Below are 24,064 nucleotides of genomic sequence, written 5' to 3'. Positions count from 1 at the left end.
TATCAGCCAAAATAAAATAAATGGATATAAATGGAAAATTACCAAATTAATCAAGATTACTGACCTTACCCATAGCGACAATAACTTTCTCTTCAGCTAAACTATTAAAAAAATAAGTTTAATTGTTTTAGTATAAAACATATACAAACAGAAAAGTCAAGGAGAGTTACCCCTATCTTAACCACTTCAGTACGGGACTTAAATCTCGCGGGCAGCAGCCAATGCCAGCCGTATGACGTAACGAAATAATATTCGCATCATAAAATATAGTCGCCGCTTATATCGATCGTTCTCTCTTTCACCCGCGAATTTTGAAAACCACAGAGAATGGGATTCAGGGCGCATTTGGGAGAATGTAAAAACACAGGGGCGACTACAATAAATATAATCAAGACGCCGATATGGCAGCGTCGCGAATCCACTTGCTCCTCATGACGCCTACGTGTGCGGCACTGTATGGAAGGGGTTAACCACTTCCATACGGTCACGCCTACGAAGGCGGCATGGGGAGCAAGTGGGTACTCGATGATGCCGACGTCGGCATCTTGATTATATTTATTGTAGTCGTACCTACGTAACTTCCATTCTCTCTAAACTGGCTTCATCATATTTTCTATGGTTATCAAAATACACGGGTGAAAGAGAACGAATGATTGAGCACTGACTTTATTTTCCATAATGCGATTATTATGACGCAACATCACAGGTCAGGCAGCTAATGCTGCCAGACGTGCGATGTGCCCCGGAGTGAAGAGGTTAAGGGCAAGTAAGGGATTAGGTCAAAGCTATCTAAATCAATCATCCACAAACTAGAAACAATATATATAAAGATACTTGCATGTGAATAATGGATAATAACATGTTTTAACAAGAACATCAAACACAATATACTTACATTCTGAAGAGGCCAAAATGATTTTAACTTGACCTTTTTTCTAGATGGCTGTAAATTGTCTTTATTTGCATTATCAGTATCTTTTTGGGATATTTCATCTTTTCTTTTATTATTATTTCTAATTTTCTTTCTCTCCTTCCCATCCATTTGATCTTCAATATCACTGAATTCATCAGTTATGTCTTTTTCATCTTCAGTCGCTCTATCGTGTTTTCTTTGTCCATTTTGAAGGTCTTCTTCCTCCTTCACTTCCATCTTCAACTTGTGCATCCAACCCTGGATTTGAGGAACTGATCGGTCTTTTTTGAAAGCAATCGCCTTGTCTTGTTTAAGTCTTGCTAGCTGACGTTTTTCTGAGATGTCTTGGTCTATCATAATTTTGATAAAAGAGAAATGTAAATATTGTACTGTGCTCCACTAAAGGTAAAAAAATATGTAAAATAACTATGCAAAAATTCAATCATATTACTAAAATATATATGCACATATGAGATGTCCAACACCCATTCCCTAATCAGACTGGAGAAAAATAACCTTACATGCCCAGAGATTATCTGTGCTTCCAGTGTAATGTAAGCATCTCAGCATGTGATGTATGAAGTATGTATTTATGGAAAGAAATATGAAGAAAAGCTGATGACAAAGGTGAAGGATTCATAGACAACAGGATGAAGATAAAAGATGGTATGAGGATGCTGAGATTGCTCTGCAGAGAAAGGATAAACATGGAGTTAAATGCACTACTGCAGGTACAAGAGATACTAAACAGGTAAAGGCAGACATGCAGGGCATAGGAGGGAAAATTGTAAAGGAAAGTTATTCTGGAGGTAAGGACGTGACAGCTAAAAGGTATTTAGGTACAAGTAAATACTAGTAAACTAAGCTGTTTAACATTAATTCTTGTCCATGTCTCTTCAACCTCACCCCACCCCTACTTATAACTTTTGTGAGTACTTATGATTAGGAGAGTGGGGCTGGAAAAAATGGACAAAAATTAATGATAAAACAGTTTAGCATATAATTATGACAGCTCTGTTATCAGAGAGGTTAGTGAATAAATTTGGTTGGGTTTGCTGGAGGACCAGTAATTGGCCCTTTGGGGCCACAACTTTCAATGGATGTAGAGAAAATGGTGGTGCTCTGGACACTGGTAATTCTCCCGGAGGGTCTATGCCTTTGAAGAGATCCATCCTCTTTCAACTGTTTTAGCATGCTGATTGAAAGCACACCTTTTTGACTGGGTATGGACAGCAATCAATCAATTCCTTGCCACCAGGCCTCTCTTGCAGGAGACTCACAGCTTCCAAGTGGCCAGTGACAGGCAACTGCCACTGGGCAGGCCCATAGTTTACTCAGGGGCTTGTCTAAGGATTGTTAGTGCAGGGCCTTGTGATTCACCATGGTCTTTGGACTACGTGTTGGACTCGTGATCGACAGCTATTTCCCTCCTGGTGTCTTCTGTGTGGTGAATGCATCAAACACTCTTGCTCTCATCTCCTAATATGAAGTCTACTTCATTCTTTGTAGTTCCATTTGGACTTCTCCAGGTCCATTTACGACCTACACCCTTTTGGAAGAAAGTGTTCATTATCCTCATGTTGTAGTTCTCTGCAAAATTTATTAACATCTTGCCTCTGTCATTTCTTTCACATATTCCAAACTTCCCGATGCACGACTCATCTGCCATCTTCATCCCAACTTTAGCATTGAAGTCGCCTATTACCAATGTGTACTTGCTTTTTTCTTGATCCATTACCTGACTTAAATCATCATAGAAGGATTCAATTTCATCATCTGTACTCTGTGAAGTTGGTGCATAAACCTGAACTATTTTTAGAGTGTACCTTCTACATAGCCTAATCACAGTCCAAGCTACCCTGTCTGATAAACTACTGAACTTGACTACATTACCAGCAACTTCTCGGCTGATCAAAAATCCTACTCCACTAGATCTTTGTCCTTACCTCTATAGAACAGGTGGTGACCATCTTGTAATTGTATCAGCTTTTCTTCTGTTCTTTAGACTTTGCTCAGTCCTACGATGTCCCACTTTATATTGTCTAGTTCTTCCATTTGACTCTCCAGCCTGTGGTCTTCTGAGAGAGTTCTTACATTGTAAATATAGATTTTCATTTTCTTCATGCTGTTTAATGTCCAAGGCTTGGATCTGCTTGGACAGTGCTTACTCCCATTTGGTGGCCTGTAAGCACATGAGGCAATGCAGTTGGAAGGAGATGATGATCCAACAGGAATGCCTGGTTTTGTTTTGTTTTTACTGTTCATAGTTGCTATGAAGGGCTTTTTTTGGCAGTAATCTCACCTCCCTGTCAACTAGTTTCTGGTGAGATATTTCTCTGGTGTCACCTTATCATATTCAGTGAAACCCTATATATCTATAGGGTGCCCAATGGTCCATGCCATCATTATGACGGTACCCCATATATCTATGGGGAGTTTCCTTGTTCGCCATCAGGGATGTGCTAGTTAGCAGTGGGTCCTCCGACTGTGTATGCGAGCTGCTCTTTGTCCTATCCGAGAGTTGAGGCTTGAGAATCTTGATTACAAAAGCTATGTCGATAGAGAGGAAATCTCTGCAAGGTCACCCATATCGAACAGGTTTTGTAAGAAAGATCAGACAAAGAGAATGTATCAAGGGCAGTTTAATTCCATGGCCAATCCCACTCTTTGCTTATACTGTCCTTGAGCTGGACAGTCCCAAATGCAAGAGTATCAATGTGGCTCCTACCTCTCCTAAGTTTGATCCACCAATCTTTCACATAATTTCACTGTTGTGCTAGTTAGAGATATAGGTCTGTAGTTCAGTGGTGTCTCCTTACTTCCAACTTTGTGAATTGGTACCACATCTGTATGTATGTACCTAATTGTAGTATACAAGAAAGGAGAAAAAGTCATGGGTCCTATCTCCTACTTTCTTATTGAACATAGCTAGCCTCAAATTCATATATGATTCCAACTTGTTCTATATCCTTACTTTGCAATTATCATGAGTGTGATTCATCAGCCTTGAATTACATACTATACTCATGATTGATGCAAGCTCAGAACTCATATATGGCCTAATCTATGGGTAATGCTGCATTTACCTAGTTGTATTCTATGGGAAGGTGAGCTATGCTTGTATCTACCTAGTTGTATTTTACGGGATGGGAGCTATGCTCATTGTGACCCGTTTTCGTATCCCTCCATGTCCAGTTTATTCTTGAAATCATGTATAGTTCTGGCATTCACTGTTTCACTGTTCAATTTGTTCCAGACATCGATCACTCTGTGTGGGAAACTATTCTTTTTCAGGTCTCTTCTGTAACTGTCTTTCTTTAGTTTCTTTTCATGTCCTCTTGTTTCTATCTTCTCCCACTTTAATAGGTCATCTCTATCGAGAACTTCCATCCCTTTCATAATTCTGAAAATGGTCAACAAATCGCCTCTTTCCCTTCTCTGCTCCAATGTTGACAACTGTAATTTCTCCAATCTTTGTTCATATGTCAAATTTGATAGTGGGTGCCATATAACTTTCAATTCCTTTATCCATATCATTACTATATATAGCAAACATTATTGGGGCCAGAATTGTTCCTTGTGGAACTCCACTTATCACTTCATCCCAATTTGAGTGTTTGTCTCTTATTACCACTCTCATTTTTCTTTCAGGCAAGAAGTCTTCCATCCATTTTAGCAGTTCACCCTGTATTCCTCCTGCAGTTTCTAATTTCTTTAGCAACTTCTTATGTGGCACCTTATCAAAAGCTTTTTTCAGGTCTAGAAATGCACAATCAGCCCATCTATCTCTTTCTAGTATTACATCTTGAATAGAAACACATTAAGTTTCTGATGCATGATCGTCCTTGTCTAAATCCAAATTGCCTTGGATTTAGTACATTGTTTTTTTCCAAATGCCTTACCCATCTAATATTGATTATTCTTTCATAAATTTTAGCTATCGTACTTGTAAGAGACTCTATAGTTAGTAGGGTCTTCCTTCTTTCCCCTTTATATATTGGTACTATATTTGCTCTTTTCCAATCTTCTGGAACTTTTCCTTCTTTCAATGAACTGTTTATTAGACTATGTATTTTGTCTGTTAGTTCATTCCTGCATGGGATATAATGACAGTGGAGGACAAAAGATCACGATGGGAAGTAATGGTAAAGGAGAACAAAATATCACGATAGGATGTAATGATAATGGAGGAGAAAATATCACGGTAGGATATAATGTCATTGAAGGCCAAAATGTAATTTTAGGAAGGGATACCGGACAGAATGTCAATGAAGGCCAAAATATCATGATAGGATGTAATATCGCTAGAGGACAAAAAGACACATTAGGATGTAATGTCTTAGGACAAAATGTCACAATGGGATGTAATGACAGTGGAGGACAAAAGATCACGATGAGAAATAATGATAGTGGAGAACAAAATATCACGATAGGATGTAATGATAATGGAGGAGAAAATATCACGGTAGGATATAATGTCAGTGAAGAACAAAATATAATTTTAGGAAGAGATACCGGACAGAATGTCAATGAAGGCCAAAATATCAAGATAGGATGTAATGACAGTGGAAGACAAAAGATCACGATGGGATGTAATTATAGTGGAGGAAAAAATATCACGGTAGGATATAATGTCACTGGAGGACAAAATATAATTTTAGAAAGGGATGCCGGACATAATGTCACTGAACGACGGGAGGCCGGCGTGAATCACGGTGACGTAGGGGGACAAAATGTACAAAATAGATCGGATGACCGTAATCGACCAGATGTCCGTGATGGGGGAAATGTTAATGTTAATTTTGATAGGAGAAATGTTAATGAGGCATTGAATGTCAATGAAGGACCAAATAATAATAATATAGAGCAAGGCATAAATAAAAAACAAAATGATAATATAAGACATGACATTGAAACTCAAAATGTGTCAAAAAGAAATAATCAGGAGTTTCTTAAAACTATGTACTTTAATGCTCGTAGTATTAGGAACAAATTTCAAGAAATACAGGCGTATGTCAAAAGCGAAAATCTCGATATGATAGGAATAACTGAGACATGGTTAAATGGTACAGAGTTCGAAGCTGAATTTAATATTGCGGGATTTAAACACTTTCATCAGGATAGAAACCACAAGAAAGGTGGGGGTGTTCTATTGTACGTTAAAAACAATGTTCATGCTTGTGTTTTAGAGAAAGTGAAACAGGATGCATATGACAGTTTGTGGGTTGAGTTAACCCAAACAAATGGACAAAAAATGAATATAGGTGTAATATATAGGCCAAAGACATTATCATTAGCAGACGACAAACTGTTATTTCAAGAACTGTCTAGTTTCTGCAACCGGGATTTATTGATAATGGGTGATTTCAATTTTACTGACATTGATTGGATGACCCTTGAACATGGCCATATAGGTAGTCGCTTGATTGATTTTCTTGGTGACAATTACTTAATTCAGCATGTAAAAGAGCCCACAAGATATGGAAACTTACTCGATTTATTGATCACTAGCCGCGAAAGCATGGCAACTGATGTAGAAGTCGGTGAATCTGTTGCAAATAGCGATCACAACTTAGTCAGATTCAAACTCCTAAACAATTTTAGAATAGATACTTGTGCTTCTAAAATACCCGATTTCAGTAAAGCTCAGTTCATAGAACTACGTCAGGAGCTTCAGCTTACAGATTGGGAGGAAAAATTAAACGAAAGGCCTGTAGATCAGATGTGGGAAATATTTCAAAATACGCTCACTAAGATGATTCAAACTTACATTCCTTTTAAGGACAGACGTCCCCCAAATCAGGCTCGCCCAAAGTGGCTCGACAAAGAAACTGAAAAAAGTATTGCTAAAAAGAGACAGGCTTATAAGAAATATAAGTGCTCAGGTGCATCTAATGACTATGAAAGTTATGTATCAATACAGAGAGATTTAAAAAAGACAATAAGAAAAAGAAAACGACAATACGAAATGAACATCGCTGAGAAATCCAAAGAGAATCCCAAAGAATTCTATAGTTACATTAGAGATAAAAAGGTTGTTAGGAATCACATTGGTCCACTATTATCTGCTGACGGTCAACTTGAATATTCAAATGAAGGAATGTGTAATCTCTTAAACAATTATTTTAGCTCGGTATTCGTAAACGAAACACCTCAAAGTGAATTCCAAACTGAAACCTGTGAAAAGTCTGGGGTAAACTTACTCACTACGGTAAATATAACAAAAGAAACAATTAAAAGGTGTATAGACAAACTCAAAGTTAATAAAACACCAGGGCCTGACGGTTGGCATCCAAGAATCTTAAAGGAAATGAAAAATGAGATTGTTGTTCCATTAGAAATTATTTTCAAGAAATCCATCATATCCGGAGATGTCCCAAGAGAATGGAAGCTAGCTAACGTTACTCCCATATTCAAAAAAGGTGACAAAAAGAAACCAAATAACTATAGGCCTATTAGTTTGACTTCGATCGTAGGAAAAATAATGGAAACTATCATCAGAGATGCTATCGAATATCATTTAGAAAGTAACCGTTTGATAAATGATAGCCAACATGGTTTCAGACGGAAACGTTCTTGCGTGACTAACTTACTCGAATTCTACAACACAGTTGTCTCGAATTATGACAAAAGAAACAATATAGATTTAATATATCTAGACTTTGCAAAAGCTTTTGATACCGTCCCACACGAAAGACTACTTACTAAATTAGCTTTGCATGGAATAAGTGGTAGCCTATTAGGTTGGACTAGTAATTGGTTGAAAGGTCGAAAACAGAGAGTTGTTTTAAATGGAAAAACTTCTGGATGGAAAAGTGTTGCAAGTGGAGTTCCTCAGGGTTCCGTTCTTGGGCCACTTCTATTCATAGTATATATAAATGATATAGACCATGGACTAAAATCTACTGTTTCCAAATTTGCTGATGATACAAAACTGTGCGGAGTGGCAAATGATCACTCAAACCAATTAGATATTCAAGAAGATTTAGATAAATTACAGCAATGGTCTGAAAAGTGGCTAATGAAATTTAACACAAGTAAATGCAAGGTAATGCACATAGGTAAAAATAACAGCAAGTACGATCACAAGTTATTTGGAAATTCGTTAACAAAAGTGGATAGTGAAAAAGATCTCGGCATAATTATCAGTAACGACCTCAAATCATCCAAGCAGTGTATTTCAGCCTCTGAGAAAGCAAATAAGATTCTAGGATTGATTGCGCGATCTTTTGATTTCAAAAGTCCATCACTCATTAACAAGCTATATAAATCGTTAGTTCGTCCACATTTGGAATATGCTGTTTCCGTATGGTCACCGAATCTCATTAAAGACATTGACAGACTGGAAAAAGTACAACGGCGAGCCACAAAACTGATTCCAAATATCAAAAATAAATCATACGAAAATCGACTTAAGCACATGAATCTGTTTTCCCTAAAAAAGCGTAGACTCAGAGGTGACTTGATACAGGTCTTTAAGATTTTAAAGGGAATTGACAACATCAAAAGTGACCAAATTTTCACATTGAATGAGAATCAGACAAGAAACAATGGTCTCAAACTGTCCGGAAATAGATTCAATTTGGAAGTAGGTAGAAACAACTTTGCCAACCGTGTAGTTAATGAATGGAATAAACTTCCTGCACAGGTAGTGCAATGTAGTTCAGTTCGAAGCTTTAAGAATCATTTAGATAAATACCTAAGTAAGATGCTGTAATTATTATAATTTATGTTATATTATTTGTTTTTGTTTTGTTATAATTTGTCTGTCTGATTTTCATTTATTATTAGTTATATGTCAATTTATTATCATTTACTATTTACCTGTTTGTTTGTTATTCAACTATACCAATGCATTTATTTATGTATTTTAATTGTTATTTACATTGTTATAGTTTTAATTTATAATTAATATGATTTTTTTTTTTTTTTTTTTTTGCTGCATCCGACCTATATATGGATCAAAAGGTCTCCTGTCGGCATGCTTTGCCTTTGTAATCCTTTGTTTTCTCTCAAAATCCAGTTTGTCATTTCATCTGGACCATGAGATTTTCTGACCGAGATTTCTCAAGTGATTCATTATTTCATTCCTTGTTACTTCTATCTCTTTCATAGGGGGGCTTTCTCCTCCCATTCGATATCTCTAGGTCGTATGTTCTCCCTCGTAAACGCGGATTTAAAATGCTTGTTCATAATTTCTGCCATTTCTATTTCCTCTGTATTCAACTCCTCCTTGTCGTAGTTTCTCTAATTCTTGTTTGTTTTTCAGTTTGTTTACAAATCTGTAAAAGAGTTTTGGTTGATCTTTACATTTTTCTGACATCTTTTTTGTATTTTCTCTTTTCTTCTCTGCACACTTGTACATATTGATTTCTATAACTAGTATATATTTTCCATTTTTTTAGGTCTTTTGTCTTTCTTCCATTTTATCCAAACTTTATCCCTTTTGTCTTTTAACTCCCTACATCTTTTGCTGTACCAACACTTTACATATTCTTTTTCTTGCTTTTGTCTTGGAACATACTTTTCCACTCCTTTATAAAATTTTGTCATGATTCTGTAGATGGTCAGCAGGTCATCTCTTTCTCTTCTTTGTTCCAGAGTCGGTAAATTCAGTTTTGATAATCTCTCTTCATATGACAGGTTTGAAAGTGTTATGTATCTACCTAGTTGTATCTCACCATATCTAATTTGCTCTTAAAGTCTTGTATTGTTTTTGCACACATTATTGTTTCGTCTAGTTTGTTCCATACATCCACCACTCTGTGGGGAAAGCTGTTTTTTTTTAGGTCTCTTCTATGATTGTCCTTTTTGAGTTTCTTTCCATGTCCTCTTGTGTTTCTCTTATTGCAATTTAGACCAATTTTGAATGCCTTCTCTACAAAGGATTTCTACACTTTTCATAATTCTGTAGTTGGTCAACAAGTCACCTGTTTCTCTTGTTGTTCCAGAGTCAGTAGTTCTAATTTTGACAATCTTTCTTCATATGACATTTTTGATAGTGTTGGGGCCATCTTCGTAGTTACTCTCTGGATTCTCTCAATTTTCTTTATATTCTTTTTAGTACTGGGGGACCAGTGCCGTGCTGCATACTCCAATTTAGGCTTTATCAGTGTGACTAACATTTTCTTTACAATTTTTTCACCCAAGTAAGTAAAAGCCACTTTTATTGATCTTAGCAAGTTATACAAGCTGCAAAGCCATATGTGAGGGGCACCGTCCTACCCTTCCGATACGGGGGCATTTGTGATGTTAAACCATATCATCATCAGCAGCAGCAAGTTATAGGTTTCACCAACAATTGTGTCTATATACTTATCAGGGGACATATCTTTTGTGATGATCACTCCCAGGTCTTTTTCAGATCACACTTTCATTACTTCTTTTTCACCAATTTTATATTGTCCTGATATCCTTTTTTTACTTTTTCTAAATTCCATTATACTACATTTCTTTATATTGAAGTCCACTTCCCACTTCTGACTCCATTCCCAGACCCTATTCAGATCTCTTAGTAGTGAGTCACAGTCCATTTCAGTATTCACTCTCTTTAACAATTTTGCATCATCTACAAAGAAGTTCATGTAATATTCCACACCACTGTCCATGTCATTCACATAGCAAATATCATTGGAGCCAATACTCCTTGTGGAACTCCACTTATTACCTCCTCCAGATTAGAGCTCTTATTTCTGAGCACTACTCTCATTTCTCTTCCATGCAAAAAGTCCTACATCCATTACAGGAGAGAGAGAGGAAGGAGAGAAGGAGAAAGAGAAAGAGAAAGAGAGAGAGAGAGAGGGAGAGAGAGAGGGAGGAGAGAGGGAGGGAGGGAGGGGAGAGAGAGGGAGGGAGGGAGGTGGAGAGAGAGGGAGGGAGGGAGGGAGGTGGAGAGGGGGAGGGGGAGGGGGAGGGGGAGAGGGGGAGGGAGAGAGAGAGAGAGAGAGAGGAAGGGAGACAAAGGGAGGGAGGGAGAGAGGTAGAGTGTGGGAGGGAGAGGTAGAGAGAGGGAGGGAGAGAGAGAGAGGGGGGGGATGGAGAGAGAGAGAGGGGGGGGATGGAGAGAGAGAGAGGGGGGGGGATGGAGAGAGAGAGAGAGAGGGGGGGATGGAGAGAGAGAGAGAGAGAGAGAAAGAGAGGGACATAGAGAGAGAGAGGGACAGAGAGAGAGGGACAGAGAGTGAGAGAGAGATATAGAGTTTTGTTACCTGCTTACTGTTTAACTACTTACCTATGAAACTCTGTTCTAATGTAATACTATCAATCTCCTCCATAGTTTCAGCATCATCCAGTAGTTCTGATGTTACTGGACTATGTGAACTCCTTCTGGTAATTTTTGGCTTTACTTCTGACATGACATTTTCCTGATCCCAAGAATTGTCCAACATAAATATTTCTGTTATGTCTGAAATTTCTTGTGTTTCAATTTTGCTGTGTTCATTAGAATAATTTGGAGGGCTACACATATTACTACAATCTTCAAAAGAAATGTTTCTGTTCCTTTCCTCATGAATACTCTTCTGCAATGTCTCAATATCACTTTGCTTATAATCTTGTTCACTTGTAGGCTTTTTATTGGACTGCTCAGCATCACTTTGAATAGGACTACCCTTCTCACCATGCATTTTGTCAATCACATTAAAATGCATATTTTTTTCCAATCTCTTTACTATGAAATTTCTGGAAATAGCCTGACTTCTTTGTGAACCTAATATTGGTGAAGCACAGCCTAATACTGGTGATGCACAATGATCATCCCAGGCCGCCTCTTCTACTTCACATTCACCCTTGTCTTCTATTTTCGACAAATCACAAAGTTCCTTCTCTTCATCCTCAGTGTCAGACTTTAATTTTTGTTTTTCTGGAGCACCATTTTCAATGCCAGTTAAATCATAACTAAGTTCTTCCTGTGGACTTTCTAATTTTAAATCTTCCTTTAGAAAATCAACATCTGTAAACAAGTTTTTGGCTCTCTCAAGAGCTGCATTATCAATAACTAAGTTTTCTCCCTTCCCTGTTCTGAATCCAAAACAAGCTACATCTTTCTTTTGATACTGGTTTAATTTAAGGTCAGGACTTGAGGTAAGAAAATTTTGTACTAGAAGTTCCTGTTCTAAACCAGCACCTGGCAGTGCTTTTTCCAGTGGTTTCTGGTATACATCTCCTAGCTCTAACTCCATTAAAGTTTTTGCCTTTAGTAATGCCTTTTCACTCACCATAACCTGGGACCCAGCTGCTGTTTGAAATCCAAAATTTGATGATTCTTTTAATACAAGACCTGATGTAAATTCACTACCTTGTCCTTGAATATTCTTAGTGAGTGATGATGATGATGATAATGATTCCTTGTGAAAGCTTTTAAGTTTGGTTTCATTTTCTGTAGTTGACCTCTGATTCACAAAATTATCAAGAATTCTATTTAACCTGATTTCTTCACCAAGACTGTCCTTATCAGCAACACTATTCAGAGTTTCCACATGTTCTGGAACCTCACTATTACTACCTTTGCCAACTTCTCCAAGCTTTCTTAAATTATCAAAATTGCTAGAGTGTGCTTTATCACTCAGATTTGCAATGACTCTATTATTTTCCTCCATGTCTTGATCTTCTTCAAACAATAATCTAGCCCTATTTAGAGCTTTCTTGCTTATAATGACCCGAGACCCTTGAGCAGTCTGAAATCCTGTGGAAGCTATCTTTTCTGAAAATTTATTCTTTCCTGCACTTGAAACTTCAAAATTTCTACAGTGTGCTTTATCATATTGATGTGCAATGACTTTGTTTTCTTCCTCCATGTCTTCATCTTCTTTAAATAATAATCTAGCCCTATTTAGATCATTCTTGTTTACATCAACATGAGACCCTTGAGCAGTCTGAAATCCCATGGAAGTTATCTTTTCAGAAAATGAATTCCTTCCTGTATTTGTGACTTTCATATGGTCTAAAGCCTCATTGTTTTCATTGTGGCTAATTCCTCTGACCGTCTTGAAATCTCGATCATTTTCTCTATGAAGAGAAATGTTTGGCAGATTGATGCAAATTTCTTCTGTATCTTGGTCCTCCATAAACACTGACTTAACTCTATTTAGACCCTCCCTATTTGTGTGGACCTGTGATCCTTGTGCAGTTTGAAATCCAATGAGAGGTATCTTTCCTAAACCTACACAGTTTGGTACATTCTTATCCTTTTCTTCCTCTGGTTCTGTATTATCACGAAAATTTTGGATGACATGCAATGTGTTTTCTCCAAAATCATTTCTTATTACCTCATTTATTTTCTTTGTGGTATTGGTTTTCTCAAATTCTGTATCTAGTACCTCATCACCATCCATTTCTATATCCTTCCATAGATTCCTGGCACATTCTAAAGATTTGTTACTTACTTGGATGGACTTCCCTAAGCCAGTACTAAAGCCAATGCTAAAGTCTTTTGTCACATCAGGCAACGTGAAGGAACATTTATTCAACGAGTTCAATGATTTTATATTCTTTCTGTTGGCTTCCTCATGAGTGTATACACCTTTTACCTTTTCTCCAGAATTTTCTGGGTTAAAGGTTTCTGCAGCATCCAAGTTATTCATTTCTACATCATAAGTTGGCAAAATAGGTAACTGTGGTTTCCTTGATTCCCATGATAATGTGTTTGGCTCAATGTGAGCGTTCATTTGTTTTGCTATAGATGTCTTAACTTGATTTGAAGCTTTTGAATTCCCTTTTGCAATGACATCCTTACAAATAAAATTCTCAACCTCTTTTCCATTTGACTCAGTCTTTACATTCAACTGTTCTTTAAATCTGCTTAATGCTGTCAAGTGACATTTAGTAGAAGCTGTAATTTCATCCTGTTTACATTTCTCAGAATCCTGTGCCACATTGGTCGAATACGATCCTTTGGCCACATTTTCCTGTATTGATGTTTTGGATGATATTTCTTCATTGAATACTGGCATAAAATTGGAATCCTCATGACTAGAACTAGAACTGTCCTCAACTTTAACACCACCTCTTTCTCTGCCAGTGTTAATTATTCCTGGAGCACAATTATTTTTCCCAGGAAATGAACTGTCTTTTATACTCTGTAAAGGCACATGATTACTGATTTGTCCATCCATTTCACCTTCAGTACATTTTACTTTATTCATTTCTTCTTCCCACATTTGTTTAGCATGCCTAAGAGCTACATCATTAATTGCAACATTAGAACCTCGTGCAGTTCTAAATCCAGTACATGGTTTTGATAATCCTTCAAACCCTACACTTCCTCCCTTCTTAATTTCAGAATCAGAATTAGCTTCTACATCACAGCCATAATTTTGTTCTATTTCTTTTTCTCCATCTACAGGACTTGTAACATTTTCTGGTTCATCAAGGTGCTCATAAGGAACAATAAAAAGGTTTTCAAGGCATGTATTATCCATGTCTTCCTGTGTGGAACTTTTAATACCTTCATTCCTATCAGGAACTGCCCTAGCATCTTTCATTCTTTTCCTAATATCATCTTTATGATGCAAAGAACCTTCATGACCTCCTTCAACCCAAGGAACAACATAAGGTTCTTGAACATCTCTGGGAAATGGACCAGTGATACTACGCTGACTCCTCACATATTTGATGGCGGTGCTGCTGATGGTAACCTTTTCTCCAGCAGCTGTCTGAAACAGCTGTGGAGCCTCCTGTGGCCTTTCAGCACCTCCTTTAGAAGATTTTGATACGTCTTTATGACTTTCACTTCCTCTTAATCCATCTTTGATACCACCATTTTTATCCTGGAACTTTTCAGATCTTGTTATTTCCATATCTATATCTTTATGGTTTTGTATAAACCTTTTTTGTTTTTCAAGAACTGAAAGACTAATGAAATTCTGTTGCATATTGGCCATCCTGTGGATGTTATTTGTTGTTTGGGGAGACTCCTCTTTTGTATCAACCTTTGGCAAGTTTATACATATTCTCTTTTCTATATTTTCTATAACTTGTTCTTCAGTGCTCCTTGGGGTTTGAACTTTTGAAGAGTTCACAATGTTGTCCTTATATGTCATATGTGAATGCTCATAATCTTCATTTTTGGTTGGGTAGAAAAATGTCCCTGAAACTCTCTTTTTCTTTAACGAAAACTTTGTAATGCTTTTGGACAACTTTGGGGTTGTGATTTCTTTCTCAGGCACTTTCTTCTTTGATGCAATGTCATCCCTTTCATATTTTTCTTCCTTGGTGAACTGATTGCAAATACCTTGTTTTTCTGTATTCTTATCATGAGAAATTAATTCCTGCTCATTTTCACTTGATCCTATACAAGATTTGCTTCCACTTTCCCTAGTTTCTGAAGTGTGCAACATTTCTCCATCACGATACCCATCTGAGACTGTGTTCACATCTTTCATATTTGATTTTTTATTCTGGGGCTCTTCAGCAACCTTATCCTCAGCACAATTCTTTACATAATCAGAGTCCTTTGTTCTGTGTTCACTATACTGTCCTTTACCTGTATCTATGATTTCAACCTTTACTAGTTCTTTACCAAAAATCTTTTCAATATCCCCTTCATCATCCCAGTCATCAGTTAGTTGGCCATGCATTTCATTACCAGTAGTGCCTGTAATGGAAAAGAGATAATCTTCTGACAGAGAATTATCCTTCGCAGCTCCTTCTCTATTTTCAATCTGTGGCTGACAATTGGGTTTACTTTCAACAAGTGGTTTCCAGCTAATCAAGTCTTGTACAATAGCTTCTGGTTTTCTTTCTTGTGATTTTTCTATGATAGCTTCTGCTATTTTATCTGGCAATTCACCTCTTTCAGGACTGTTCACTTTGCTAAAGGTCCTATCTTCAACCTCCAGTGGTTCTTCATGACTATTCTTTCTACACTTCTTAACAGGAGAACATACAAATTGAAAAAAATCCTCCTGAGATTCTGAAGACCTTCCAGGAACCTCTAGTTGTTCTTCCTTCTGTACAACAGCCTGAAAAGGCACTTCGGTACAATCTACAGGTTCTTTAACCTTGGGCTGCGATTTAATGTCTGACACAATACTTGGTACAAAAGCCTGAGTTGTTGAAAAGGAATGTTCAGTTTTTTGGTGTTTGACAACTGAGTTTTCATCACATTCCAGCTTTCTCACAGGGGTACTTGTCCGAATTCTTTTCTCCTGAACATTTGCAAACACCTGTCTCTTCTTACACTTCACTTTTGAACTAATACTGCTTTCATGTCCATCATAAACATCACCGTCAAAATTATTTCTAAGTTCACTTTGATGGCTGTGATCTTTCTGACTGCTGCTATTGCTGGAGCATGAACTGCTATGAGATCTTTTTCTTTTCATTTTCAAAAAGGGCTGAACAGGTGAGTGGCAGTTTATAATGCCCAGACCTGGGCTTCCCACCTCTTCAGAGGAATTGGACTTTCTCCTTCCAGGTGTTCTAGGGCTGAAGAGTGAACGGACTAATACCTGCAATGGAAAAGGAATTATTTCACCTAATGGGACCTTCAATAAATTTTCTTCGATGTACAAGTACAATCTCCCTCATATCCAGACTAATTGTACCAAGGGAGATCTGGATATGTAGAGTTTCAAGATACACATATGATCCACACCACTGCCCAAACTTGTCAATCTATAAAGAGCAAGATGGGGTAAAGAGGTTTAGAATGATAATAAATCACGTCATAATAAACACACTTCTTAAATGACGACACAAAGATGGAAGAGAAATGGAACATATCAAAAGAAAGTTATGAGGGAATAGACAAATATGTACCAAAGCAGAAGCAAGAAAGGGTGTACATTAAGAACTGGTACAACAAAAAATGTAGTGAGGCAAAAGATATAAAAGACAAAGCTTAGAATAGATGGGAGAGAGAGAGAGAGAGAGAGGAAAAAAAAAAAAAAAAAAAAAAAAAAAATAGTAAATGGCAAATATATATCAAACTAAGAAGTATGTAAAAATAGGAAAGAAAAGATATGAAAAAGACATAATAGAAAAATGCAAGGACCAGCCTAAATTGGGGTATTGGCTGCATGTTGTTGTGACAAAGTAGCATGTAGTTGATACTTTAGGGTCTATATGGGGTGGCCCTATGGACCAGAGTCACACATCATTTTGTCTGTGATATAGGAGGACTCTGGTCACAGAGAAATGATGACACTTTTATTATACTGCTACTGTCCCTCTTGTTATGCTGTCCCATTGTTGTTGTCTTGTACCATTTCTCTGAATATTCATTTCCTTGTTTCGCCTACCCTGTGGTGGGGGATAGAATGCTACCACCAAGTATTCCCACTTGGATAATAAGAGGTGAGAAAAATGGGACGGGGATTGGAACTAGGCATCCTTCTCCCTGTAGCCCCACAGGGGACATTCCTAAAAAAAAAGTAAAGGCAAAAGAGGGTCTGGAAGTTTTCGAACCAGTACCCTAAGGTTTGGGTCTTTTAATGTGTGTGGATGTGGTACAGATGAGTAAAAGGGAAGAGATAGGTAGTATGTTTGTGAGAAGAAAGGTGGATGTGTTGGCTTTGAGTGAAACTAAGTTGAGAGGGAAGGGCAAGTGTGAGTTTGGGAGTGTAGTTGGGAGGTTCTCAGGAGTAAAGAGAGGGTGAGGGAGAGAAGGGGTGGCTATACTAGTAAGTGAAGAGATAGGTAAATGTGTAGTGGAGTGGAGGGAGGTTTCTTCAAGGTTAATGTGGATGAAGGTGAAAATGGGAAAGGAGATGTTTTTACCTAGTTGTATTATGCGGGAGAAGAGCTATGCTCATAGAGACCCACATTTGTATCTTTCCAGATCCAGTTCTATCTTAAAGTCATGTATAGTTTTAGCACTCACTGTTTTCTCTTTCAATTTATTCCATGTATCTATCACTGTGTGGAAAGCTATTCTTTTTCAGATCTCTTCTGTAACTGTCCTTCTTAAGTTTCTCCTTGTGTCCCCTTCTATTTCTTCTATCCCATTTAAGTAGATCATCCCTGTCAAGGATTTCCATCTCTTTCATAATTCTATAGATGGTTATCAAATCATCTCTTTCTCTTCTTTGCTCAACAGTTAATAAGTTTAGTTTGTCCAATCTTTGTTCATATGTCAACATGCTAGGTGTTGGTGTCATCTTTGTTAGTGCTCTTTGAATTCTTTCTAGTTTCTTTATGTTTTTTTGTACTGGGTGTCCATAGTGCTGCTGCATACTCTAATTTTGGTCTTATCAGTGTAACTAGTATTTTCTTCACCATTTCCTCATCCATGTAGTCAAAGGCCACTTTCATTTATTTTATTAAGTTGTAAGTTTCTCCAACTATTTTGTTTATATGTTTGTCTGGTGTCATATCATTTGAGATTATTACTCCTAGGTCTCTTTCTGAGTTTATTTTTGTAACTTTCTTTTGTTCCAATTTTGTATTGAACGGATATTCTATTTTTGCTTTTTCCAAATTCCATTATACTACATTTTTTAATGTTGAAATTCACTTCGTTCTTTTTACTCCAATTCCAGACTTTGTCCAGATCTCCCTGAAAGGATTTGCAATCTTCTTCATTACTCACTCTCATCAAGTTTTGCATCATCTGCAAAGAAGTTCATATAGCATTTGTCAGCGCGGACGTTTCGTCCACCACTGACCACGTGATTCAACCCGAGATGGAAGCTTGGAGCTGGTCAGCACGCTCAGCACCTGACCCAGATTCAGAGGAATGTGACCCACGCTGAAGTAGCATGAGGTCATGCGTAGCTGCCCAGGGCTGCCAACTAGGCCCAACTACGGGGTCACTACTGCTGTGCGCATATCATCCCCTCACCCACTCTCCCTCCCCTTCCCAGGTCCACAAAGGAAGGGCATGGAGAACCTGGATTGGACTTCCTTTCCGACGCTCGTCGTCGACGGACCAGGAGAGAACTGTCTGCTTGCCGAGCAGGACACTTCAGCCTCTCTTCCCACTCAGGAAAGTTACAATTATTTAATTCATTTTTTGTGTAAACTAATTTTAGCCTGTGTTATTCCGAATAAACACATCTTAGTTTGTTGTGACATGTGTTTCCCTCTCGCCTTCTTAAATTCCTGAGTATTACCATTCGAACCTATTTGACAGCATTCAATTCCTTCATCCATGTCGTTTATATAAATAGCAAACATTATCAGAGCCAACACAGAGCCTTGGGGGACTTCACTTATCATGTTTACTCATTTTGAGTTCTTTTCTCTAAGTAGCACTCTCATTTTTCTTCCTTCCAAGAAGTTTTTCATCCATTCTAATAATTTTCCTTGTATTCCACATATTATTTCAATTTTTCTTGGTAGTTTTTTGTGTGGTACTTTGTCCAAGGCCTTTTGTAGGTCCAGGAAGGCACAATCTACCCAGCCATCTCTTTCTTGTATTATGTCTAGTAATCTTGGTTGGGGTTTAATATTTTCTTTTTCAAGTGTTTAGACCATTTGTTTTTAACAACTTTCACATATTTTTTACAATTGTGCTTGTAAGGGATACCGGTCTATAATTTGTTGGAGTTTCTTTATTTCCTCCCCTTATATATTGGTACAATATTAGCATTTTTCCAGTCTTGTGGTACCTTTCCTTCTTTGAGTGAGAAGTCAATTATCTCGTGTATTTTATCTGTGAATTTGTCTATGCATTCTTTTAATATCCAGTTCGCTATTGCATCTGGCCCATGTGAATTTCTGACATTGAGTTTCCTTATTTGGTCCCTTATTTCTTTCTGTGTCACCATTATTTCTTTCATTTTAAGGGATCCTTCCTGGTGACTATCATCCCACAATTGTGAGCTTTCAATGGTAAAAACAGACTTAAAATGTCTGGTCATTACTTCAGCCATTTCAACATCTTCTGTATATTCTTGATTTCCTTCACACAGTTTCACAATTTCATGTTTGTCTTTTATTTTGTCGTTTACACATCTGTAAAATAGCTTAGGTTGATCTTTGCATTTTGCTTTTTACCTTTTTCATAGTTTCTTTTTTCCTCTCTTCATATGTCTATGTATTCATTTCTCAGTTTGATGTATGTTTGCCATTTAATCTCTTTTTTGTCTCTTTTCCATCTTTCCAAGCTGTCTCTTCTATCTTTGGCATTGCTACACTTTTTATTATACCAGCACTTTATGTACCCCCTTTTCTATTTCTGCTTAGGCACATATTTATCTGTTCCCTTTTTATATATTTCTTTGAAAATGTTCCATTTCTCTTCTGTCTTTGTTTCATCATTTGCAAATTTTTCCCAACAGGCATTTTGAATTTTTTTTCTTCTAAGTTTTACAAAATCAGTTTTGTTGTACATCTTCCTTCTCTATGTTTCTCGTTCCTTCTTAAGGGGGTACGTGACACCTGGGGGGGGGGGATTTGGTCAAGATATAGCATTTTTCAAAACTGTGTTCAAAATGTTTGTATACCATTTAGAAATAAATCCTGACAAATAATTTTCCAGTGGCACACAATTTAAATGTCTTGGGCGGGGGTTTAAATGGACGGAGTTAAAGGCGCAACCCACACTAGAGGGGGGCGTGCCACTTAGGACCTTCAGGCGCATCAAATAACGTTGAAATTCGATTGAATTTACGCTCGCCCAATGCTTCAACGGCCAGTATGTGAGGGTGGAGGGGAAGGGAGGAAGGTGGAGGGATAGCTTTTGCCAACTTAGAGCTCAGCTGGACATCAGTTACCTACTAGCTTTGAAAGAAAAAGTACGCATGTCTCATGAGCTCTCCTGGCAATATATTACCTTAGCTAGTACATATTACTCATTAGTACAGTCATCATGGGTAGCCCCCAGCAGTGAGGTTTCATATGAAGAAACCGATAAATGTGCAAAAAAGCAAATTATATGATGGTGTCGTCTGTGCGTCGCCAATACTGTGATATAATGTACTTATACTTTAGTTTTTCATTATTTAAAGTACTTATAATTAAAATATGTTGATGATTTTTACTGTACTTATCCATTATATAATAAGAATTAAGCCATGAAAACATCAGTCAAATTGGTGAAACTATAAGCAAATTACAGATACATTTATATTTCAAGTCGTCATATCTCCGTTCAATATTTTTTTTACTTTTTTTTAATCATAAAAAATCTAAAATACATCAGATTTAGATGAAACCTCCAGGAAATATTACATTTAGTAACTGCTAGGGCTGGTCATTCAAATATTTTGAATAAAATGAAAGAGTTAGGAGTAATAATGGAAACAAGACCAAATTTTTTTAATTTTTCACGATTTTTGCCGGACATTAAAATTGAAATGCCTGTATGCAAAAGTATAAAGGAAATTGTTCAATTACTCAATGACCAGCCCTAGGTGTGCCTACTGACTAATCATAGCCAAAATATAAAACAAATTGGTCCCCGTATTATGATGCTGTACACTTTTAAATGTCGCTACTGGTATATGTACATGTGTACATACATCATTCTGTTTCACCTAAAATGTAGGCAACAAGGATAACTATTTACCTGTGAAGTTTCAGCTCTTTACTCTAAATATTTTAGAAAATGACCCCTAGGTGTCGCATACCCCCTTAACACATTTTGTTCCTTAAGTTCAATCTCTATTAGTATGTGGTCACTCTTTCCAATTGGTGTTTTGTAGTTTATTTCTTCCACTATTTCTGGGTCAGAGGTGAATATCAAACCTAGTCTCGATAGTTCTTCGTATTGTCTAAATCTAGTACATTCTTTAACCTATTGCATCAATGTATAATCTATGGTCATATCAAGTAGGACATTGCCCCAATATTCGTCTCCATCTCCCATTGTCAATTCTTCCCAATTTATTCCCTTTGCACTAAAGTCACCCATAATCACTATATTTTCTCCACATTTCAGTGTCTCGGTTAATTCATTCTTTGTGCCTTCTAGTAATTTTGAGTGTTTGCTCTCAGTCCAAGTTCTTAGGTTTTGGTGGCACATATACAACTATAAACCTACTTTTCATACTACTGATTTCGACTTTAACTGTGACTAATTCCACATTATCTTTTCCTTCTGTTGCCTTTATTACATTTAGGTCCTTTCTAGTCAATATCATGAGGTCCTGTTTGTCCTTCCTATTTTTCGACCAAAGATTGTATAATCCTTGTCCCACCATACTTAATTGTATAGGACATTTCAGTTTTGTTTCTGCAATTCCCATTATGTCAGGTTTCTCTACTGATAGTCATGCAATTCATTTAATCCTGAATTCATACCGTCCATATCTGTATATGCCACTTTTAATTCTTTCTTCTCTACTCTTTTTTGGTTTAAGTTTCCATTTTTCTGATGTACCATTTTCTCTGGTTGGTGAGATTATTTAATGTTTGCTGGAGAGAGGGTAGAGTACCGGAGGACTGGAGTAGTGCCTGTATAGTTCCTCTTTACAAGGGAAAAGGGGACAAGTGTGAATGTAGTAATTTCAGAGGGATTAGCCTGTTGAGTGTAGTAGGGAAGGCTTATGGGAGAATCTTAATTGAGAGGATTAGGAGAGGAACAGAAGGAGTAATTGGTGAGGAACAGTGTGGATTTAGGACGGGTAGAGGTTGTGTAGATCAGATCTTTGTGGTAAGACAGATATGTGAGAAAGCTATAGGAAAGGGGAAGGATGTTTTTTGGGCTTTTATGGATCTGGAAAAGGCTTATGATAGGGTAGACAGAAAGGCACTGTGGGAGGTTATGCAGATTTATGGGATAGGAGGAAAGCTTTTGGGAGCTGTCAAGAGTTTTTATGTGAGTAGTAGAGCATGTGTTAGGATTGGAAATGGAGAGAGTGAGTGGTTTGAAGTAAAGGTGGGACTTCGTCAAGGATGCGTTATGTCGCCCTGGCTGTTCAACTTATACATGGATGGGGTGGTGCGAGAGGTGAATGCTAGGGTAGTGAGTCAGGGATTGGAGATGGTTAAAGAAAATGGAGAAAAGTGGGAGGTGAGCCAGCTGTTGTTTGCGGACGACACTGCGCTTGTGGCAGGGTCAGAGGAGGGATTGAGGAAGCTGGTGGCAGAGTTTGGGAGAGTATGTGATAGAAGAAAGCTAAAGATAAATGTGGGTAAAAGTAAGGTGATGAGATGTACAAGGGGTGAAAGTGGCAGTAGACTGGAAGTGAACATTAAGGGAGAGCGACTGGAGGAAGTGGATAGTTTTAGATACTTGGGTGCAAGTGTAGCAGGAAAAGGTGGAGTGAAGGTGGAGGTAGAATGTAGATTGAGAGAAGCGAGTAAATGCCTTGGTGGTTTAAAGAGTGTAATGAGAAATAGACATTTGGGAATGGATGCGAAGAGGAGACTGTATGAAAGAGTGATTGTGCCAACAGCACTGTATGGGGCAGAAACGTGGAACATAAGAGAAGAAGAGAGAAGGAGTTTGAATGTGTTTGAGATGAGGTGTCTGAGAAGTATGGTGGGGGTTACTAGGCTAGATAGAGTGAGAAATGAGGAGGTGAGGAGGAGAACAGGGGTGAAAAAGGATTTGGGAGAGAGGGTTGATGAAAGAATATTGGGATGGTTTGGACACATGGAAAGAATGAGTGAAGAAAGACTAGTAAAGGAGGTATGGAAGGCAGATGTGGAGGGAGTGAACATGAGGGGACGTCCTAGGATGAGGTGGATGGATGGGGTGAAGGGGGCTTTGGGGAAGAGGGGAATGTCTGTTGAGGAAGGAAGGGAGAGGACGGAAGACAGAGGTGAGTGGAGAATGGTTGTATATGGATGATGTTGTGACTGCATGAGGAGGAATGGGCGGGGGGGTGGGGGTGGGGTAGTATGTGTGAGTAAATTTTGACGCAGCCCGAAGGGATATCTCCCCGTCCTCTCCTTATATGCAAAGGGGGACGGAGAGGGGGGGTCGCCGATTAAATGAAGCGGCCTTGCTGTGGATGTACTGTGTCTTGCGACACTGCTTCTGACCCAGGGCGGTGGGCAGGGTTCAGGGATGACCCGTCATCCAGGAGGTGCTCAGATGAGAGGAAGGGTGGGAGGGGTGTGGAGTGTATTTAGGGATGAAATGGGTGGGAGTGTTTTTATGCCTTTCCCTTTGTGGCTACCTCCCTTGGAAGGGGGAAAAAGCCTTGGTATATGTATGTATGTACCATTTTCTCAGTCTCAGATCCAACACTCTCCCAAAAAAACTTTTTTTTTTTTTTATCACCGTTCTTTTCTCATTTTTTTTCTTGGCTTCACTTC

At 37.9% G+C, this 24,064-nt stretch overlaps 1 protein-coding gene across 1 annotated transcript in view; it reads right to left on the bottom strand.

Annotated features, from left to right (window-relative positions):
• LOC143029922 (uncharacterized) overlaps positions 1-24,064 on the bottom strand; it is a gene marked incomplete at its 3' end in the record, with an annotated part of 122,335 nt that overhangs the window by 64,397 nt on the left and 33,874 nt on the right. The window contains 2 exon segments of the mRNA XM_076193126.1: positions 896-1,263; positions 11,145-16,362. Of these exon segments, the coding sequence (XP_076049241.1) occupies positions 896-1,263; positions 11,145-16,362 (5,586 nt within the window).

The sequence above is a fragment of the Oratosquilla oratoria genome, chromosome 11 (genome assembly GCF_046742065.1).
Source record: "Oratosquilla oratoria isolate Oo_2021 chromosome 11, ASM4674206v1, whole genome shotgun sequence".
Classification (NCBI taxonomy): Eukaryota; Metazoa; Arthropoda; class Malacostraca; order Stomatopoda; family Squillidae; genus Oratosquilla; species Oratosquilla oratoria.
Note: the sequence above shows the minus strand (reverse complement) of the source record. Positions and strands in the feature narration are given on the sequence as shown.